Source organism: Paramisgurnus dabryanus, chromosome 17, assembly GCF_030506205.2.
Source record: "Paramisgurnus dabryanus chromosome 17, PD_genome_1.1, whole genome shotgun sequence".
NCBI lineage: Eukaryota > Metazoa > Chordata > Actinopteri > Cypriniformes > Cobitidae > Paramisgurnus > Paramisgurnus dabryanus.
Window position 1 is genome coordinate 5,830,534 of NC_133353.1, and position 16,259 is coordinate 5,846,792.

The 16,259-nt window shown below is 38.9% G+C and overlaps 1 protein-coding gene across 4 annotated transcripts in view; it reads left to right on the forward strand.

Annotated features, from left to right (window-relative positions):
* Window positions 1–16,259, forward strand: part of kiaa0586 (KIAA0586 ortholog) — a 152,139-nt gene that overhangs the window by 61,078 nt on the left and 74,802 nt on the right. For all 4 annotated transcript variants that reach the window (XM_065253671.1, XM_065253670.1, XM_065253672.1 and 1 more), the window contains exons 12-14: window positions 321–422; window positions 1,424–1,647; window positions 14,964–15,036. In XM_065253671.1, the coding sequence (XP_065109743.1) occupies window positions 321–422; window positions 1,424–1,647; window positions 14,964–15,036 (399 nt within the window). The remainder of the gene's footprint in view (window positions 1–320; window positions 423–1,423; window positions 1,648–14,963; window positions 15,037–16,259) is intronic.

The window sequence follows — 16,259 nt, forward strand, 5'->3', positions numbered from 1 at the left end:
GGAGTCTGTCTCTCTATCGCTCTTTCTCTCTCTCTCTCTCGCTCTGGAACTGAGACAGCATAGTCACTAGTCTTGCAGTCTGGCCTGTTTTAATAGAATGTCACTCACGCCTCCCAGCAAAATTGCGAAATTTTTAAAGTTTCTGAATATAAAAACTCTACATTTACATTTGGTCGATTTTTGCATGCATTCAACTCCCCGTGAAAGGGCATCAATGCATCTCATGTTTTACGCACACGCAACGTCCATCAAGTCCTAACATCATGGTGCACATTCAAGGCAGCAAAGTCAGGTTTTGCTTTCTGTCCTTATCCTTTCAGACTGCTGATGCGTTTCCTTTGCACCACGCCAAGTCGACCCAGAACAGCAGGAGCAGCCATCTCACCCCGGCCCCGCCTCCCTCCACAATCCCCATCACCATGGTAGGTTCCCATGGCAACCACATCCTCTGCAGTGCCTGGTTTACGATGTTTCTCCTCCGAGCATTTTCTATACACAACAACACATGGGCACAATGGTACCTTTTGTGTTCGGTAATTTAAGCCACGCTGTTATTCAAAGACAGCGTTTAGATAAATCAGTGTTGTTATCGCTAGTTTACACCTGGGTTTAAGAATAAGCGCACAATACCTCTATAAATACTTCTTCGCTATTTCAGCTTTGAGATTGTTTCTTTTTGTTCGAGTCAATAATTGTAGCCGCGTCTTGATGCTGCCATTAATTGCGTCATTTGCATCTCTTCAGTGTTACGTTCTGAACGATGTGAATTGACACTTTATTTTCCCTAAACAAAACATACTCGAATTTACCAGGTTTCTGCAAATGTGCCACTTATGCACCGTTTACTTAATATCGCTCAGGTTGCGTAGAGAAAATAATGTCACATTCATTGCCTGCTATAAGAAAGCATCTGATTAACAATATCTCCGAGGTAGCTTAATGTTTGACAGGAGCACAGCGTTCGGGTTAAAGTCCCTCATCGAGATCGCCAGGGCAGCATCTGCTGGTCTGTGTAATGGATTTATGGAGCTCTCAGACAGATTTATATTCAGGAGAGGATGAGAGAAAGAGACAGCCAAGGACCCTCGGCTGCCCACTTTCATGCTTGCCGAGAAGGAACGTGTCGCGTGTACTACAGGGAAAAATGCAGCGTTTCAGGGCGAGATTTACACAGGGCGAGAGCAACAGTCACCTATGTTTGATTTAATGTCAGAACATTTTAATATGAAAGATGAAATTAATTATATTGCATGATATACAATAATAATAAAGCTGTATAATGCGTCAATATAATTCTCGTCTTAATGGCTTCAATTAAATAACACACTTGAATTGAGTCTCTTGCAAATATTTTGCGTTTTTGAAAGAAATGTACACATCCCTGGAAATGTATACAAATGCTAAAGATCTTCTCCCTTCGCAGCCCTTAGATCCGGTCGAAGTTATTCCCACCAGAGCCGTTCCTTTAAACCGACCGAGCATTTTGAAGAGCATCGAGCCACCCACGTCTATGTTTGAGGATGCGGGAGAGGTCCTGAGGCAGGTCAGGCAGAGCAGGAAGGTCCTAGAAGAAAACCTGGAGGCCATTTTGAGAGCTAAAGATGGAGAGGTGCTGCATGCTCAGTTAGAGGCGCTGTCGAAAAACAGGTACGAGTGTTAAGCACTTATTGAATGTGAATTACAATATAAATATACCGTGGTGTTTTGACATTACCGTCATGGTAGTTTCAAAGTACGAGTGCCATTTAAATCCCCTGGCTTATGAATACCGTGCAGCAGCACAATGGTTGGGGTGAAGTGATCATTATACTGCCTGTCAAAAATTTGGACAACTATTCATTCATTATAATAAATATTTTCCCACATTTTATAATAATTGGAATTTGAATTCCAATAGAATTTGTGACCAAAAATGAGTTCTTGTATGATGCTGCATTTTAAATCTTTAAAAAATAAATATGTATACACAATTTGAATTTGCAATTTATATTCACAATTATGCATTTGGCAGACACATAGCAATTACACAAAAAAAAAACATTTTATCAGTGCGTTCCCTGAGGATCAGATTTATGACTGCTAATGCAATGCTCTACCCATTTGTATTTGTGCTATAAACATTTTAACCATTAGGCTGTGATGACAACTGCAAACTTGGGAATATTTAACCATTATATTCTTTAAAAAAATAGTGCTTTTATAAAGGATCTATCCATCTTTTTTATTTCTTGTATTAGTAGTGTCAATAGGAAAACAAACATTGCATTGCTAATCGTAAGGTTTAGCTCTCAAGCGATTTAAGCGACGCCTCTGAGAGCTCCTCTGGTTAACTCCACTGTGTTTTTCGAATGTTTTTATGCTTTTGAAAGTTTGGCCGTGCTGAGGCAGTGAAGCAGAATGAGATTTTTGATTGACAGCTAACCTCAGAGCACACTCCAGGCAGGAAAGGTCTAAGCCAAAGGAAAGCGTCACTTTGATTGGCAGCTGTCAGTGAAGGTCTCTACCCAGATACTGCCGATCTCAAGATATTCAACCCACAGCATCACCTTTGAGAGCAGGGCAGGGTTTCACCTCAGGTTAACAGCTCTGGCATTGCATTAAACTCTGAACAGTATTACATTTTCTTTTCTTACACAAAAGCAAGAATGGTTGTCACCCACATGGGGTTTTAATCAAATATGTCTGCAAAAATGGTCCTCGCTGATATTTTAAAGATTATTTTAAAGTATTACCGCTTTTATGGCTGCATGAATGCTTCCATCTTAATTAAGATATATTTATTCTTCTACGTAGGGTTGATTTTATAATGTTAGTTTCGATAGATGTTAAAAATATTACCAATCCCTTACTGATGAGTGGCTAACTTGCTCTTGTTATTTTTAAATTCTACATTTACACAAATGCATTTGGCAGACACTGTTATCCAAACTGATTTAAAATGCATATATGATATAACCTACATATATTAGTCTATCGGTACATGTGTTCGCTTGTAATATTATTTAAACATTAAAAGTTACTGCATAACGGGAATGAACTGTCCCATTTGCCTGGCCCCAGTCATGACACATTGCTGATGATGTAAACTCCCCACCAGGATGTTATCTGTCCATTAAGAAGAGTTAAAATTTGTTTGTAACTTTTAAAGATAACGCTCCGAGTTAGATAGAAGGCGGGGGAATTTTGCTCCTTAAGCAGATCTCACACTGAGGGGTAAGACTTTAAATCGGGAGGTCATTCTCAATCTTACCATTCTGCCTCGTCTCAATGTGACATTAGCCCACTTCCCCCAGGCGTAAAGCAGTTAATGGCTTGTGATACAGCACTAGCCACAGTCTCTGCCCACATCATGCACATTTTCAGAGAGAGAGAGAGAGAGGGCCAAAACAGCAGTTTAAAAACTGAAATGGAGAAGGCCAGCCAAGGACCTGCTGTCTGTTATGTGATGCTGAGACTGTGATAGCAGAAAGAACAGCAGTGTTTATTTCCTCAGGCTCAATGTATAGTCACTGCTAGAAAAAAAATGTCGATAACCAAAAACTTGATTGTGAACCCATATATACACTCACATAAAGGATTACTAGGAACACCATACTAATACTGTGTTTAACCAACTTTCGCCTTGAAAACTGCCTTAATTCTACGTGGCATTCTTTCAACAAGGTGCTGAAAGCATGCTTTAGAAATGTTGGCCCATATTGATTGGATAGCATTTTGCAGTTGATGGAGATTTGTGGGATGCACATCCAGGTTTCACCACATCCATATGATGCTCTATTGGGTTGAGATCTGGTCACTTGGGGGCCATTTTAGTACAGTGAACTCATTGTCATGTTCAAGAAACCAATTTGAAATGATTCGAGCTTTGTGACATGGTGCATTATCCTGCTGAAAGTAGCCATCGGAGGATGGCTACATGGTGGTCATAAAGGGATGGCCATGGTCAGAAACAATGCTCAGGTAGGCTGTGGCATTTAAACAATGCCCAATTGGCACTAAGGGGCCTAAAGTGTGCCAAGAAAACATCCCCCACACCATTACACCACCAACACCATCCTGCACAGTGGTAACAAGGCATGATGGATCCATGTTCTCATTCTGTTTACCCCAAATTCTGACTCTACCATCTGAATGTCTCAACAGAAATCGAAACTCATCAGACCAGGCAACATTTTTCCAGTCTTCAACTGTCCAATTTTGGTGAGCTTGTGCAAATTGTAGCCTCTTTTTGCTATTTGTAGTGGAGAGGAGTGGTACCCAGTGGGGTCTTCTGCTGTTGTAGCCCATCCGCCTCAAGGTTGTGCGTGTTGTGGCTTCACAAATGCTTTGCTGCATACCTCGGTTGTAACGAGTGGTTATTTCAGTCAAAGTTGCTCTTCTATCAGCTTGAATCAGTCGGCTCATTCTCCTCTGACCTCTAGCATCAACAAGGCATTTTCGCCTACAGGACTGCCGCATACTGGATGTTTTTCCCTTTTCACACCATTCTTTGTAAACCCTAGAAATGGTTGTGCATGAAAATCCCAGTAACTGAGCAGATTGTGAAATACTCAGACCCTCAGCCCGTCTGGCACCAACAACCATGGCACACTCAAAATTGCTTAAATTACTTATTCTGACATTCAGTTTGTAGTTCAGGAAATTGTCTTGACCAGGACCACACCCCTAAATGCATTGAAGCAACTGCCATGTCATGTGATTGGTTGATTAGATAATTGCATTAATAAAAAATTGAACAGGTTTTCCTAATAATCCTTTAGGTGAGTGTAGTATGGTTTGAAAGACGTGGATAAAATTAGGAAAGCAGCATATATTGAAATCATCGAAATATCGCAATATGCAAATCGCAATAGGTTGCAATAACTGAATGCAATACCAAACAAAATTTTTAAAATGATGTGTTGCTTTCTATTCCCAGAAGGAATGTGGACAAACATTTATGCTAATTATGTAATGTTTTAAATATATTTTAAGATTATTTGAATTGGATAAACTTAAAGTATGATCATACACTATAAAAAAATCTTGTTGCATTTACATTATTAAGCTTAATCAAATTTACTAAATCGAATTTACAAAAAATAGCTGACTAGCTGCTTTAAATTATACAAAATTATACTTGTCTACAAAATTGTGTGGTATGTGCAAAATAATGTGTTTTTTTACAATAAACCACACGAACGATTGTATTATACCACATAATAAAAAAAAAATATTTTTTAGCAATGAAATAGGTGTCCTTTAACTTAAAAATTGAAATGCAACAAGGAATTTTTAACGTATAAGTTATCGTATGGCTTTTTTCATTTTCGTCTAGTCCTAGTTAAAATGCTATCACGGTTGCATTTCACAAATATTTTTAAAGGTGGTGTGTGTACATTTTAGCGGCACCTAGTGGTAAAATTACAAATTGCATTCAACAACTCACACCTCAATTTTAAAACGCATATGGTAGCCGCCACAGGACGAACATGTCTTCGTTTGAGACAATGTAGGGACGAGACGGCTACTGTAGAAACATGACGGCAACTTCATGTAAGGAGACCCTTTGCGTATTTAGATAAAAATGGCTCACAGTAATGTAATTAAAACAATCGAGTTCATTATGTAAGGTCTATAAATATTACTATTACATAGTACCATCATGTAAATATTACATTTCTGTGAATTCCCACATTGCACCTTTAACTTTTCAGCATAAGAATTTGATCAATGTCAAAATCAAAATGTGTTTTGTGTTTAGTTTGCCTTTCGTTTGCTTTATTGCTGGCAGCACTCGAGCTGGTGTGAACACCAGATGTTTGTGTAAAACCTGATGATCCGTGTTATCTCAGCATGATGCTAGAATGGTCCAAAGAGCATCTTTACAGTAAATCTAATCTGGCCTTCTGTACTAAGGAATTCACATGGTCAAATATCCCTGTGAAGAGTAGCCAAAAACAGATAACTTTTTGTATTTATTTATTTCCATTTCCTATAATGTCTTGTTTCTGACGTTCTCTCATCTCATTCCTGGTAATCAAAGAGCCACACTGGCGCTTTAACTATTTATTTTCATTTCACGTACACATTCTGATATTTTTTTAACTCGGAGGGGGAAGCTAATAAGTCTTTCGAACCACAGTCGGGCGTAGTTATCCGACTACATCATATATATTGCCAGTATCAATATTGAAATGGTCCAAATGTATTCTTTGTTTACATAACAGGCTCTAGTAAATGCTGTTTCGTATAACGTCCTCTCGCTTTGTTTTGTTTGAAAGCTTCCAACAAACGTGAGGTCGGTTTTCCCATCTCGAACCCGTCTCAGTATCCAAACTCTTCAACGAAAATGTCACCCCCAATGTTAATTGTCTCCAAAATGGCAGCGGCAATCAGCTGCGCTCCTAATGTCTGCGCGCACACGAAAACACAAACGAGCTGATTGATGCGACTGCCTCTCTCAGCTCTAATGGCTTTGATCTTTTCCTTTGCTAAAAGGTCGCAGGGATTGCAGTGCCAGATGCTGTTCTGCTCTCCCCCGTTCACCGGTTGAGCCCGCGCCACCCGCGCCGCAGGAACGGAGCGCTTCACGTCGCGCTTTATGTGCAGAGCTTGATGGATTCATCCATTTGAGGATGTGACACTGCAAAACGAGTCTGAAGTTCGATTTTATTCCCGTCATCCGTCGGGATGAAATATTAATGAGGGCGTTTGCAAATGTAGAAGTTTGAAATCTTTTTATTCCTTCATTATGCACCGTGGGCCCCCTCTGAAAAGTTACACCTCACACTTGGGTAAAGGCAATATTTTCTCAGTTTGAGTTTCAATGACTTTGTAATTGTAATTATCCAATGTGCTGAAAATCTCATGAAGGGTGTTGCATAATTCAACAGATGGCGAAGGCTTTGGGTTGCCGAGACAGTGCTGAGATTTATCGCCCGTCTCGCTGCTTCTAACTAGTTTTCTTGATGCTTCCTACCGTCTCCGCTCATAATTGTTACGGCTCTGTTTCGGCAGTGGCTTGGAGTTCAAACCTGTATTATGTTGAAGTTTCTTCATGGCTTACATACTAACTTTAAGTTGAAAAGTATGTCTTATTATCCAGTTATGTAATTGGTAGTTGTGTGAAAGAATGCTTGATGATCCTGGTAATTAGCCTGAGAATTACATCTGTTATCAGCCTTTTATTGTTCATCGGGGACTGATGTTTTGGTTTGATGTCTCGCCTAAGTCTTGTTTTGTTCGAGACAATTATGTGATTCTGTTTTGTTATTTTCTCGAATATTCCTCCTAAAAAATCTATAATGCTTTAAAATAATTAGATTTTCATTTGCTCTTACTATAACAACAAAATAGCAAATGCTTTTGTTATGCATTGTACTATGATCCATATGATGGGGTTTAATTCCTCCTGACGCCCCATTCAAGCCACATTCACATTATAAGCGACTAGGGATGTTCACATTGACCGTTTAACTGTTAACCGAAGGTAAGAATTTATGACCGATGAACATTATCAGTTAAAATAAAAAATATTTGTTAACTCTTTCACCGCCAGCGTTTTTTAAAAAAGTTGCCAGCCAGCGCCAGCGTTTTTCATGATTTTCACCAAAGTTTAATGCCTTCCAGAAAATGTTCTTCTTTAAATATATAAACATACAATATACCAAATGAAAGAACAGACCCTCTGCTTTCAAACAAAAAAACGTTTCATCCTACCTTCAGTGGTTCTTTTGTAATCAGCTTTTGAATATGGGTAGGTTTCTGCAAAAACACCACATTTTGAGCAAATAGATAATTCCATTTTTGTGACTTTTCATAGAGATCCCATTCAGAGCGATCTTTAAAACAGACACGGACATGCAGCCGCTTGCCATAGGGCAATGCTTCCGGGTTTAAAAAGTTGTGGAAGGGCGCCACCTGGTGGATAATAGCGGTATTGCGGAAAGACGGAAAATCTCGTCATTGGCGGGGAAGCGTTTTCTCTTAATTGACGAGATATCTCGGCAATGGCGGTGAAAGAGTTAATACATGGTGCGTGTCGTCATGAGCCGACAGACATTTCACCACTTTTCTATCTTTAATTTGTGAATGTCCTGTAAATGACACAAATGATTGCTGCCCTGACGATCTGATAAAGTAATCATTTGTATGAGAAATCATTTGTATGTGTGTTTGGAAGCTGAACGGAGACGCGCGTGGTGTTTTTAACGACGCGAGAAAGTTAAGAAAGGTTTAACTTTATGCAAACAATCAGCGATTTTCGAGAGCAACTACCAACCAGATTTAGAAAAGCCTCATTGAAAGAGACGGGTGACACACAGCAAGGAAGTCGCTAGTGGTCTGAACGAGGCTTGTGTTGTTTATATAGGTAGTAAGTTTAGTTTATATAGGTAGTAAGTGTTTACAAACTTAGTTTCGCTGGCGCAAGATGGTAATGTACCTTCTTTTAATGATTTGCGTGAAAATCCAGCAAGGTTTGTTAATAAAATGCGCAGTGTGTTTTACCTTTTTATGTTTTTGCATTAATAAAAATACGAAGCCAACTGCAACGTTATACTTTAATTGTTATATTACAATGCTATCGTATTTTGTGCATACAGCTAGTTGTAAATAAAAGACCGACAAATGTCAACTACAGATGTTGCGTCCATTGATTCCGCCATGTTTTTCACTGACACGCCCCCAACTCACACATTTAGGGATTAAAGAGAATCACAAATTTCCCATTCCTTGCATTTACAACTTTGTGGTGGCCTCCATGATATATGATATAAATATGATATATTCGAAATGACTTGAAAAAGTATCGGGACAGAGAATAAAACAGAATGCTATGCTCAACACTGCTAAAAAATTTCGGGAGGAAAAAGTCAAGCACACTAATTGGGAATTGTTGTACATCATGACCCATCTCTTACTGATACAACGTAGTCAAATCTTACAACTCTGAATTTGCCGATTCTTATATTCGTGGATGCATTTCTAAAGCCGTCAGCAAATAGTTAAAGCTTTATCTCCTTCCCAGCACCCTCAGATTCTCACCGGAGCCATTTTATTTCTCAGTTTTTTGGGAAGGAATGTGAATAAAAAGAGGTGCTGAATATAGACTTCACAGCTCATTTTGCGCTTTCACCCTTTACCAGAAGCTCAAATTACGAGATAATAAGGAATTTAAAGGGGCTCAGTTGGAGGATGGTGAAGAAAATGGCGAGCCGTCCTGAGAGGTTAATTGAAGGTCATTCTCAGCGCTCAAATCAATTGTGCTCCATTTGGAGTTAAAAGTGTCTTGGAGCATCATCTGATTAGGCGACTCCATCACACGACGCGTTCAGTGACAGCATTTTTATCGCAAGCCAGGGCCTTCGGATGAGAGCCTGTGTTTGTGTCGAGAGCCCTCTGTGAGATATGTGGGCAGCTGTGTTGGTACTTGGATCAGTGAGTCCTTTTGTTTTCATGTAGAAAGTCTGTATGTGTGTGTTTGTTGTGGTTCTAGTGGGTGTTGGGTAAAGATCACTAGAGCTCAGTTTTCTTTGTCTTTGTTTTTCATGGCCAGCTGTTGTGCATTGCTGCACCACTGTGCCCCTGAAACCGTCTCTCCTGACAGCATCTCAGTCCTGCTCTGTATCTTTTCTTTGTGCCACAATGTTTGTGTGCAATATCAGCCAGGCTGCAATCCAAACTATCTTCCTAATGGCACTTAGACACTAGAGAAAACCCTGAAGCTTTGATGGAGTGTTTGGAAAGGATAGAAGTGCACATGAATGCAGATTTTCGCTGCAATGAGCCAGGTCAGTTTGAAATCATGTAGGAATACAGAGTACTGTCATCCAACAACCAACTAAATCTTATATTTTTTAGGTTGTTGCTTTTTATTTGGGTCAAAATATAATACCAGGTTAAAATCACACACTCCACAGTTTAGCCTTAAATATATATTAAAATGTAAAATTAAATATGGTCTATTATTATGTTAGGGGAAAGAGATATGTGACCACAAAACCATTTATTTTATTAAGATTTATATATCATATGTCTATTGATATATGGTTTGTTAGGATATGACTATATTTCGTTATAGTAAATAGTATACAACTAGTTGAAAATTTGCAGAAAATCGTCTTTAAAGTCCATAGCAAAACATATTACTGAAGATAAATATATATTTACGGTAGAAAATGTAAAAAATATCTTCATGGAACATGATCTTTACTTAACTCTTTCACCACCATTGACGAGATATCTCAATGACGAGATATCTCGTCAATTAAGAGAAAACGCTTCCCCGCCAATGGCGAGATTTTCCGTCTTTCTGCAATACCACTATTATCTACTGCTATTATCCACAACTTTTTAAACCCGGAAGTATTGCCCTATGGCAAGCGGCTGCATGTCAGTGTCTGTTTTAAAGATCGCTCTGAATGGGATCTCTATGAAAAGTCCGTCACAAAAATGGAATTATCTCTGCTTTTTGCTCAAAATGTGGTGTTTTTGCAGAAACCTACCCATATTCAAAAGCTGATTGCAAAAGAACTACTGAAGGTAGGATGAAACGGTTTTTTTTTTTTGTTTGAAAGCAGAGGGTCTGTTCTTTCATTTGGTATATTGTATGTTTATATATTTAAAGAAGAACATTTTCTGGAAGGCATTAAACTTTGGTGAAAATCATGAAAAACGCTGGCGCTGGCTGGCAACATTTTTAAAAAACGCTGGCGGTGAAAGAGTTAATATGCTAACCATCAATTTGACCCATACAATGTATTGTTGGCTATTGCTCTAAATATACCCATGCGACTTATGACCGGTTTTGTGGTCCAGGGTCACAAATGTTCACCCATTTATGATATCAATTGCACCACTGCTGTAAAACCAACCGTATTATGTCCATTTGGATAAAATTTAGGCGATATTTGTTTATAATACCAACACACCAGGTCTTAAAGGGATAGTTCACCCAAAAATGTTTTTTTATTTTTATTAATGACTCACCTTTATGTATTTCCAAACTCGGAAGACCTCCGTTCATCTTTGGAACACAGTTTAAGATGTTTTAGATTTAGTCCGAGAGCTTGCTGACCCTCCATTGAAAATCTACATGCGCATGTGAGAGACTAAAGTCATGTGACTGCAGTGACGCGGATGATGTGTTATCTGGTGCACCCCAGCTGTTTTTGTGCACCTGGGCTTCGTTTACAGTCTGAGGGACATGCACACTTTAAGTTTAAAAAAACTTTGCAAACATGTCTGAGGATAACACGTCATCTGCGTCACTGCAGTCACGTGACTTTAGTCTTGTGCATGTGCTTTACAACAGACGCGAAGACAATGCTGGATAAAGTCGTAATTTCGTTATTTTTTTTACCATTTGGACCAAGTTTGGAATATTTTCGATGCTTCAACACATTCTAACTGACCCACTGATGTCACATGGACTACTTTGATGATGTTTTTATTACCTTTCTGGACATGAACAATATACCGTACGTAGATTTTCAATGAAGGGTCAACAAGCTCGCGGACTAAATCTAAAACATCTTAAACTGTGTTCTGAAGATGAACGGAGGTCTTACGAGTTTGGAACGACCTAAGGGTGAGTCATTAATGACATTAATTTTATTTTTGGGTGAACTATCCCTTTAAGCCCATTTTATAGGCGTGCGAAGGGCTACGCTGTAGGTTATCCGTAGCCTGAGCTTAACTTTGCGTCAGTTCTGCATGTGTGTTTGCACATTGACGCAGAAGTATATATTAAAACCGATGTATAACCTACGCCGCAGGACCTACACACAACTATTATATGCCCTTTATATTTTTTTTTTGGACGTGTCTCATGAACCAAACTTTTAAGTTGTTAAGTTCGACCTAAAAAATTTTTTGTTCAAAACTGTTCATAGCCCAATTAAACAAGGGTTTGTAAGACCAGCGGTGTTCAGACATTCTCCTGAAGGACCACAGTCCTGCTGAGAGTCACTACAGATCTAATCGAACACACCTGAACCAATCTTCTGATCCAACCAAACCTGATCCAATTTTCAAGATTACTTAAAAATAATAGCCAGGTGTGTTTCATTAGGGTGAAAGCTAAACTTAGCAGGACAGTAACCCTACTGGAGCAGCACTGAACACCCCTGCCTAAGACTATTGCTGGGTTCCATTCATTCACTATGCCTTATAGCAAATGACTTTCGAGTCCACTATATGGGGAAAAGTGAATAAAAATGAGTGAGTGAGCTATTTCAGACATTGACGTATAAAAATGCGTCAGACAGAACTGATGCAGACATTCATCATAAGCATAACACATAACTTTGGTTAAGGCTCTATGGATGGTATCGTACAACGGTAAAGTTAATTTTCCTCGTCTTTGTCACATTTGTCGTGTTCATTGATAATAAAGAGAACAAAAACAATTGCTTGTCTTGATATTAGAATATCATCAAAAAGTTGATTTATTTTACTAATTCTATTCAAAAAGAGAAACTTGTATGTTATATTCATTCATTACATAAATACTGATATATTTTAAATGTTTATTTCTTTTCATTTTGATGATTATAATTGACAACTAAGCAAAATCCCAAATTCAGTATCTCAGAAAGTTAGAATATTACTTAAGACCAATACAAAGAAAGGATTTTAAGAAATCTTGGCCAACTGAAAAATATGAACATGATGAAAGTATGAGCATGTACAGCACTCAATACTTATTTGGGGCTCCTTTTGCCTGAATTACTGCAGCAATGTGGCGTGGCATGGAGTCGATCAGTCTGTGGCACTGCTCAGGTGTTATGAGAGCCCAGGTTGCTCTGATTGGCCTTCAGCTCTTCTGCATTGTTGGGTCTGGCATATCGCATCTTCCTCTTCACAATACCCCATAGATTTTCTATGGGGTTAAGGTCAGGCGAGTTTGCTGGCCAATTAAGAACAGGGATACCATGGCCCTTAAACCAGGTACTGGTAGCCTTGGCGCTGTGTGCAGGTGCCAAGTTGGAAAATGAAATCTGCATCTCCATAAAGTTGGTCAGCAGCAGGAAGCATGACGTGCTTTAAAACTTTCTGGTATACGACTGCGTTGACCTTGGACCTCAGAAAACACAGTGGACCAACACCAAAAGATGACATGGCACAGCAACCCATCACTGACTGTGGAAACTTTACAATGGACTTCAAGCGACGTTTATTGTGTGCCTCTCCTCACTTTCTCCAGACTCTGGGACCCTAATTTTCAAAGGAAATGGAAAATGTACTTTCATCAGAGAACATAACTTTGGACCACTCAGCAGCAATCCAATCCTTTTTGTCTTTAGCCCAGGCAAGACGCTTCTGATGAGTGGCTTGACACAAGGAATGCGACAGCTGAAACCCATGTCTTATATACGTCTCTGCGTAGTGGTGCTTGAAGCTTCTCTTTTTGACTCTCCCCCACATTTTTTAATGGGTTTTGTTTCACAATCCTCTCCAGGGTGCAGTTATCCCAGTTATAGTTGCTTGTACACTTTTTTTCTACCACATCTTTTCCTTCCCTTCGCCTCTCGATTAACTTGGACACAGAGCTCTGTGAAAAGCCAGCCTATTTTGCAATGACGTTTTGTGTCTTTCCCTCCTTGTGCAAGGTGTCAATGGTCGCTTGTGTAGCCATTTGACAGACCATTTAAAGGCATTTGCAGGTGTTTTGAGTTAATTAGCTGATTAGAGTGTGCAGGTGTCTTCAATATTGAACCTTCTCACAATATTCAAATTTTCTGAGATACCGAATTTGGGATTTTTCTTAGTTGTCAGTTTTAATCAAAATTAAAAGAAATACACATTTGAAATATATCAGTCTGTGTGTAATGGATGAATATAATATACAAGTTTCACTTTTTGAATGGAATTGGTGAAATAAATAAACTTTTTGCAGCACCTGTATATAATAAAATGTTAAAAATTTACTCTCTATTACATTTATGTAATCTGCAATCCACTGAAATATTTAGTTTTGCACATCTTTTCAGCAGATACTAACATCAGAACAAACCCTTCGTTTTGCATCTACGTCTTTTCAACAATCTATTCCCTTGGGGTGATGGATTTGTTGTGTTTTCCAACATAACTCCATTGTGCATCCTACACACAAGCACAGACTCCCAGACCTTACAAACCCCCATGTGTTACGAGCTGAAACTCAAAACAAGATCTCAAAGAGGAATGAATCAGGCAATAGATACGTCAGGTGTTGGTGCTACAGACGGCATGCTGGGAATGTCACTCAGCTTCTTGTCTCTGTGATTTATATACAGTGCAATAAACGATGCAGAGATGGACTAACAGGCCAGCAGACAGCAGGGCATTAGCATAATGTGTGCTGCGGAGAAATGCTAGAAGACCGTTTCGTCTCTAAGCGCAGTATGCTACATTTAGATTAGCTTTGCCTGCAGATGTCGAGCCACATTGGGATTTGCTTTTTGAGACGTTTAGTACGTGAACACGGAGATAATTATGCTGGTAAAGGTGTGAACTATGTGATTTTGTCTATGTTTATGTCTGAATATTATGCACAGAACAGCAGCCGTGGTTTCAGTCACAGGCAGAATTGTTTTGTTTTGAGACATAGAAACTCAATTTGTGATTTGTTTATTCTTTTTAACATAATAAATGAAATTTACACCATCATCTCTAAATGTTTTAAATTTTGGCTGGTACTATAAATTAGTTTTATGCTGAGAAATGACACGACTGATATTTTAAACATTAAAATATTACCATAAACAGGAAGATAAAAATAATTTTAGAAATTAGGTCAAAACTTAGAAAAGATGGATAGTAGTTGTTTTAAAACTTAGAGATGATGGATAATAGTTGTTTTAAAACCCTTGAAAACAAGACAAGAGCAGTTTTGGAAAACAGGGTTGAAAAATAATGTTGCTATTGTCGGCTTCTGTCTTGTCTTTAAGGACATTTGCTAAATGTTGATGGCCTGTCATGTGTCTTCTGTCCTTTAGAGATGTTAGTGAAGAACTGAGGATAAAGAAGACAGTTGATGCCTGGATCAATACACTCAGCAAAGAGATTCATGTGAGTTTGTATTCTCATCTCTTCTTATACCCTACAATGCAGTCTCATGTTTTTACACAATCCATCAATGTTCATTTACCTCAAGAAATATATTTTTTAGAGGAATGTCTAAATAAGTTTTCAGATATTTTGTGAGGGTTGCACTCACTGTAAAACCCGACAAGTTCAGAGTGCTTAAATCCTTTGTTGAAACTGATTACATCAAACTTTTTAAGTAAAGAAAATATTTATAAATTACAATTTAATTTAATATTTAGGTACACCATACATAAAACAACTGTACTTAAAACAAATGTCTCCATTTAATTTTTGTTCAAAAGTCACAGAAACATGTAAATTTAAGACCAGTGTGAAGAGATTGAGCTCACCGCTAACTTTCACACAGTAATTGTTTATATGATAAAACAACACATCTGACCTACAGCCTAAGCACAGGCACTACACTTTTGGACAATGGTAAACACAAAACTAAAAAATAGCAAACTCTTCTAAATCTCCAACATAAATTAATGTTTAACACTATTGAGTCTTTACTAAAACCACATAAAATATCACTTAATCTTAAAAAAAATGCTCTCGTAATGCAGGCAAAGCATGCCGGGGACTGGAAAGCCTCCTCAACCAATCGTGTGGATTTAACTTTAAACTGAAGTCAATTTTGCAGTGCCAGACTCTTTCTTAGCTTTCTTAGCAAAGCGCAAGTGACTTTGTAGGCGGATCTTGGGCGCTGTTGCTATTTTCCCGGCGGGAGAAATAACTCTTGCGCCAGGCGCAAATCAATAAGAGGTTGGTCTGAAGTAGGTTCATTATTCATAGGTGTGGTTTGGGCGTAACGTCAAATAAACCAATCAGAACGCTATCCAACATTACCTTTAAACGCAAGGGCGCAAGTTCTATGGCGGGTTTTTTATTATTATGACGGATTTACCAGGCGCACGCCAGGAGCAATTCACAGCCAAGGAGACAGACGTTCTTGTAAGAGCAGTCAAAGACAGAGAAGTTTTTTTGTATGAGGATAGGAGAAACCCGCCCAAATAGCCACAATTGTCTCATCAGCTGGCATCCCCATCGTTGTGCCAAGCGCTACAATGATGTCAGGAGACGGGGGAATCCCAAGCTTGCCAGCATAAATCGGGCACGCCGTGTAATGGGAGGTGGATCTGCCTCTACACATGACCTGACGCCAGCAGAGGACATCGCTGCATCCACCCTCACCGCTGAAA